This window comes from Vulpes lagopus, chromosome 8 (assembly GCF_018345385.1).
Source record: "Vulpes lagopus strain Blue_001 chromosome 8, ASM1834538v1, whole genome shotgun sequence".
Taxonomy (NCBI): domain Eukaryota; kingdom Metazoa; phylum Chordata; class Mammalia; order Carnivora; family Canidae; genus Vulpes; species Vulpes lagopus.
In genome coordinates, this window is record NC_054831.1 from 65,454,016 (window position 1) to 65,460,646 (window position 6,631).

The 6,631-nt window shown below is 46.5% G+C and overlaps 1 protein-coding gene across 24 annotated transcripts in view; it reads left to right on the forward strand.

Moving 5' to 3' along the window:
• KIAA1217 (KIAA1217 ortholog) overlaps window positions 1-6,232 on the forward strand; it is a 464,836-nt gene extending 458,604 nt beyond the window's left edge. For 17 of the 24 annotated variants that reach the window (XM_041765783.1, XM_041765782.1, XM_041765774.1 and 14 more), the window contains 5 exons: window positions 1,165-1,200; window positions 1,344-1,421; window positions 1,534-3,138; window positions 3,679-3,801; window positions 4,515-6,232. In XM_041765783.1, coding sequence (XP_041621717.1) covers window positions 1,165-1,200; window positions 1,344-1,421; window positions 1,534-3,138; window positions 3,679-3,801; window positions 4,515-5,015 — 2,343 coding nt within the window. In that variant the 3' untranslated portion in view covers window positions 5,016-6,232. Of the gene's footprint in view, window positions 1-1,164; window positions 1,201-1,343; window positions 1,422-1,533; window positions 3,139-3,678 lie in introns of all 24 variants that reach the window. The other 7 variants (XM_041765781.1, XM_041765777.1, XM_041765780.1 and 4 more) reach the window with 3 other exon arrangements.
• The last annotated feature ends 399 nt before the right edge of the window (window positions 6,233-6,631 follow it).

Below are 6,631 nucleotides of genomic sequence, written 5' to 3' on the forward strand. Positions count from 1 at the left end.
ACGACACCAGCTGAATCGTTGCACACTTTTGGAGGCTTTATTGGGATGAAGTCAAGCTATACAGGAGGTGTTCAGTGGTGGATGCACCTTGTAGCCTGTATGATGTTTCCTTGTGATTAATACTGACTTTGTTGTTTGTGTGTTATTCCTTGAATGTATATGGACGCTCTTTCCATTTGTAACAGGGCAGTGGGATTGCTCTGGGTTGACTTGGGCGGGGCCTGGTTATTGTGCTTTGTTGTCATTGCTTTAACCAGACAACCTTCTTGGGATTGTGTCTCATCCTGCTGTAACCACCTCCTCCTCTCAGGCTTCGGCAGCAAGAAAAGAGGGCAGTGATGCCTTGGGAGCCACAAGGCACAGCTGTTGTTAGTGTCATGGCAGGGCCCGAGGAAAGTGGTAGACACGTGCCGGGAAAGGCCACGCTTCTTGGTGAAGCACTATCCATATCTGGTCCTCACCGCTGGGTTCTCACGTCCTGAATCTTGGTGAGAGCCTCAGAAATCTACCTTCACTCCATGTCAGAGGATATAGAGACTACAGGCTGAATGACAATGTCACGGCCACCATTTTAGTCTCAAATGTCTGCTCTGGAAATTAGATGATATTTGGGCAACATTTTCATTCTGCATTTGGATTTGATCGCCTTGGGTCTGATTAGTTCGAAGGCTATTGTGACACCTGACTTGGCGAGTCCAAGCATAAACCGCAAGTACCTTTCCAATCTGTCGTTTGCCCAGGAACAAATAATGGGTTTTGTCATCTCCAGATACCACACCCAACAAATGCAGAGTCCTTATAGGACAATTTCCATAAAAGAAGCAGAGATAGTACTGAACTAACTAGCTGGAAGGGACGTGAAACCTCTCCTGGTCTAGTTCCTCGGTGTCTAAGCAAGAAAACTGAGGCCCAGAAAAGTGAAGTAACACAGTTCACTGGCAGGTCTGGATTAGAATCACAACCTTCTGCCTGCTGGGATACTGTACTTTCTACAGCGCCACACCACTCTTCCCGTTTTAGATTCCGCTGAGCTCACAATCAGAGCTTGGAAAGAGAACGCGTTGATATAGAATCGGTCCCCTTATTCTCTTAACTGCTCCCTCACAAAGTCTGAAATACTTACAATCCTTTGCTAATTGAGATTTTCATCTTGTGCAAACACAGGGCATTTTTGGAAGTTGGAGAACAAAGCAACCCAAGGTAAACAGAGCTCTATAGGCTTTGGACTGGTGTGTAACAAATGTGCTTGGCCCGCATGGTTTGGAAGTGTAATTAAAGGAGTTATAGGCCACTTTGGGGGGATGTGGTTTTGTGGAGTAACGTGTCCTACACTGTTCTACCAGAATTTGGGATTTTTCCATGAAGACGTACGGAAATCTGATGTTGAATATGAAAATGGCCCCCAAATGGAATCCCGAAAGGTGAGTTTAGCAGATTTCTGTTCCAACTGATACCACGCAGATTAATTACCTTCTCTGGCAGATCCATTTCTGATTAACGTGTGTGGTTTCCCTCCTCCACTGTCCTTCTCAGGTCACCGCAGGGGCTCTAGCACCTCTTGACCGCCCTAGGTGGGAAATAGCAATGGGGAATAGTCTTTCCGATGCATCAAGAACATCAGAGTATAAAACAGACATCCAAAAGAAGGAACATTCCCTATCCAACAAGAGTTTATTTAGAGACAGTAGAAACTATTCCCAGAAAAACGTGTCTAGGGTCAATTCTGGCCACCCTGGCACTAGTCTGTCGGAGGTCGAAATACACAAAGGACCTAAGAGCTCAGGACCGCAGTACTCTGTATCCGACACTGAGCATCAGAAGATGAATTATGGAAAGACAAAGGAGATGAGTCTAGAAGGAGCAGAAAATACGGATGGGTGTGACCTTCCTTCTCCCACTAGGTCAACCGAATGGAGCCCGTGTGACGTCAGAACTCAAGATCAAGAGGTGCCCGTGACAGAGTTGGGCCAGGTTGTTCTGAGACCCAGGGGGGCGCGGCCCGGGAACATGAACCCCGGAGAGGACGGGGAGTCGGCCCCAGGTTCCCCCACTGAAGACAACGCGACCCCCGACAACATTGCCTTCATGATCACCAAGACCGCTGTCCAGGTTCTCTCCAGCGGGGAGGTCCGAGACATAGTGAGCAAAAAGGGGGAAGACGTGCAGACGGTTAATATAGACGCCAAGAAAGAGACAACTGGCCAACAGGAGGGAGCTGAACACGAGGAGCCAGTCGTGTGCCTGGACAAGAAGCCAGTTATCATCATTTTTGACGAACCCATGGACATCCGGTCTGCGTATAAGAGACTTTCGACCATATTCGAGGAATGTGATGAGGAACTAGAGAGAATGATGACGGAGGACAAGATAGAGGAGGAGGAGGAGGAGGAGGAGAGCGGAGACCCTGCGGTCCAGCACAGCGCGTCGGGGACGGTCCCCGAGGCGGTGGCGGCCGGCAGCCCGGGGCCCGCGCGGCCCGCTGACCGTGACCTGCAGCCGCGCTGCCCGGCGGCCGAGGCTGACACGTCGGGGGGACAGGAGCTGGACAGGAGGGAGCAGGGCAAGTGCAGCCAGGCGGGTTCTCCCGGGGCAGAGAGCAAGGCTGACGGGCCAGACGACCAGTTTGAAAGCCACAAGAAGAAGTTCAAGTTCAAGTTCCCTAAAAAGCAACTGGCGGCTCTCACTCAGGCCATTCGCACGGGAACCAAAACAGGGAAGAAGACCTTGCAGGTCGTGGTCTACGAGGAGGAGGAGGAGGACGGCGCTTTGAAACAGCACAAGGAAGCCAAGAGATTCGAAATCACTCGGTCCCAACCCGAAGACACCGCCAAGAGTGTGCTTAGGAGACCAGAGCCACCCGGTCCGGAGGGCTCAACTCTGATTTCCAGAACTGATGAAATTAGAAAAAATACCTACAGGACGCTGGACAGCCTGGAGCAGACCATCAAACAGCTTGAAAACACAATCAGCGAAATGAGTCCAAAAGCCCTAGTTGATACTTCGTGCTGTGCCAACAGAGATTCTTTCGCAAGCTCACCCCACATGGCCCCAGAGGCCTCTCCCCGCTCCCTGCTAGTTCTGGATGAAGCGCCCACTGCCCCAGAGCCCCCCTCGTCCGTACCTTCAACTTCACGTAAGGTATCTTGGTCTGATGGAAAATGAACCGACCCAGCTGCTTTCTTACATCTGCCATAATCACCGTTAGCAACAGGTGTCTTGTGATTTACCTGCTTCCTTTCAGGTGGCTCATTGTGTTTTGTTTTTTGTTTTGTTGGGTTTTTGTTTTTTTGTCTGTTCGCCACGATCCCTCTCTCTCACACTTCCTCCCTCACCTTCAAAACAACAACTAGGTGTCTAACAGCTAATCGATTCTCTTTTTACCTCTGTTGCTGATTGGTGTTGGGTCAATGCAAGGACGCTGGGTCAGTCATTTGCTGTTGAAATGATTGCTCTGATACTCACATTAAAATTCGTTTGATCAGTAGTGGAGCAGTTTATTCTGTTTGATTCTTCCAATTAACCCCAGTGGTGTCTCCTGATGTCCGTCTCCTAGATCTGTCCTGCATGTAGGGCTGTGGCTTCTCACGTTGACCTTCTCTGCACACAGTGGGAGGGCCCCGGTGATAACCCACTCATGTGCTTCTCCTTCTTTTCCCCTCCCGCTGCTCCTTCCCCCAGGGCTCCACTGGGACCCCGCAGACCAGCAGGATGCCAGTGCCCATGGGCTCCAAGAACAGACCCGGAAGCCTGGACAAGCCCGGCAAGCAGTCCAAACTGCAGGATCCCCGCCAATATCGTCAGGTAGTTTTACCTTAAACCCAATTTTGGATGGACACTATTGCGGTTAAGAAGCAAGTCACTGACTTAGTTTATACCAAATACTGTGTTTTCTTTGTAAGATACGATTTACATAGACACCCTGGATCTGGGGCATGAAGAAAGTCTAAACACCTTTGTTAAACTTTTCACCACGCTTCTGCATGCTTGCAATAAAACATCTTTTACTTTGTGACTCCCAAGTTTAACTGTTAACACCAGGTGCCAGGCCCATTGGCTTTTCTTTGGTGAATGTAGTGGTTCATCAGAACGCCTTGGGAAACCGAGACAGACCCGTCCTTGAGCCGCCCTGAATGTCACCAGTACTAACGTGTAGGCTGCCCGCATTGCATTCGAAGTACATTAACTGTCTATCACGACGCCCCAGCCCCACCCCAGTAACCCCCCAGACGCATGGCCCACCCAGCACCCGGGAACGGTAGTGGGATGACGTGCCTCTTCTCACCAACACTGTTCTTCCTTCTTTCCTGTTCTGCACATCCTCCACTCTGTCCTCTGGGGCTGTCTACCAGGTCCAGTGCAGCACAACAGGACTTAGCTCAGGCCTTGAACTGGTTTGGTTTGGTGTGGTTTGGTTTCTTTTATTTAATATTCTCAGAAGGGCTGTGTTGCCAGAGCCCGTGGGTTGATCGTGTTACCAGCTTTCTGACAAACTCTCCTGCCATCTTTATTTACAGGCTAATGGAAGTGCTAAGAAAGCTGGTGGGGACTGTAAGCCTGCTTTCCCCTCCTTACCTGCTTCTAAGATTCCAGCCCTTTCTCCCAGCTCTGGGAAAAGCAGTTCTCTGCCCTCTTCTAGTGGTGACAGCTCTAACTTGCCTATTCCATCTGCTACTAAACCACCGGTTACTTCTAATCCTCTCAGCCCCCAAACAGGACGATCTGCTCCCTCTGCCTCCCTCATCCCCTCTGTCTCTAATGGCTCCTTAAAGTTTCAGAGCCCCACTCATGCAGGTAAAGGCCACCATCTCTCATTCTCACTGCAGACTCAAAACGGCCGAGCAGCCCCTCCCTCCTCCTCCTCCTCCTCCTCCCCGCCCTCCCCCGCCTCCCCCACTTCACTGAATCAAGGTGCCAAGAGCATCAGGACCATCCATACTCCTGGCCTCACCAGCTACAAGGCACAGAATGGAAGTTCAAGCAAAGCCACCCCATCCACAGCAAAGGAGACCTCTTAAAGGCCAAATCCTGTTAGGCACAAGTGGGAGTTACCTTTAAAAAAAATTTTTTTTTTTTTAAACAGTCTTCAACAACTGTTTTCACAAGAGAATGTAACATATTGCTGTACTGTTTGAGGCTTAATGCTAAGTATGTGCTAAATACTGGATGCGTAGATTTCAGTAAAGCTCGTTTGGTTTTGTTTTTTGTTTTTTGTTTTTTTTTTTCACTTTGTTGCTGTTGTAATTACCTAGTGTTTACTGTCTATATTCAATATCTGTTACATGAAGTAAGCATGTGTTACAAAAAGAGTGGCTGGCAGGAGAGAAGGGTGTGTGTGAGATGGGTGGGGGGGAATGTATTCAGCATGTAAAACATGTATGATTCCAGAATTTTAGTATGTTTTGTACAAAAATATTTTTCATTACGGAGACTAGACGTGAACAGAGAAATACACAAGTGTGACTATACAAATTGTAAAACAGATACTATAATATTTCCTTTTATTTTAGTGTTATTTAGCTTTATTACAGATTTCTATTTTTGTCAAAACTTCATGATTCCTTTCGAGATCCTTTTTGCCAAAAACATTTTGATACTATAGCATTGTACATTTGAAAGTAGTGTGCTAGACCATAAGCCAGTGAACTTCTACACAAGCCGACCCAGAGGCACGTGTAGAAGGCAGTTTATCAAACCTATTGCACTGCCATGAAAATTATGTATAATAATTTGCAGCCCAAAGCAAGCTAGCTTTTTCTTTGCTTTACTTCTTTTCTTTCTCTTTGTTCCTTTTCTTTCTTTTCTTTTCTTTTTTTTTTTTTTTTCTTTTCTTAGACATATTGGGATTCTCTAGTTGTTTTCTTTGCAGTATCAAACCCCTTCCTTTGTTTTCGGAGACTGGTAACCCATACTCTTACATTGTGAATTTTAACATGTACACTTCTATATGGTTCTGTAAACTGATAAACTTTTGTACATATATAAATAGACATAAAAAATACTGTATGTGACAGCACAGAGTAGTTTTCCCACACCAAAGTTAATTTTTATGCATGCTTTAAAAATATATCTTGGGATGGGCAGAAATGGGGGCTACCCCATACATTTTTAAAAAGCAACAAGTTTGCACAGCTAGAGTGTTTTTGTAAATAAATGTATTTGTATAACACAGTCATGTAATATACAGAACTATAAGCAGAGAATTTGCAAATCTAAATAAAGGGCTGCATGCTTATTATTTTTTGTACCTTGTCACTCGAACTACTTCCTAGTCAAAGGACAAACGTAACAACTATTACCGAGTTAAAGGGTTTGGGTTTTGAGGAAGTTATAAGTAACATGTAACCGAACACGAACTGGTTTTCGGAAAGCTCTGCTTTTCCTCTTCGTGATGAGTTTCTGATTAATTCATTGCAAGTGTGGTGCCTTCTGATATAACCTGCTGACTCTCTTCTCTGTGGCTTCCCCAAGGTTCGGTTCCCAGAAAGCAAACCTGGGTACAGAGTTTCCACCCTCATTGACCGGAGGGCTCATATTACTTTTTCTTTTTTAATTTCCAGTAGAAGTAAAGTAGAAATAAAACATCTTTGTCACTATGATTCTTTTCGAGTTCTCAATTTTAACAAATATTGTT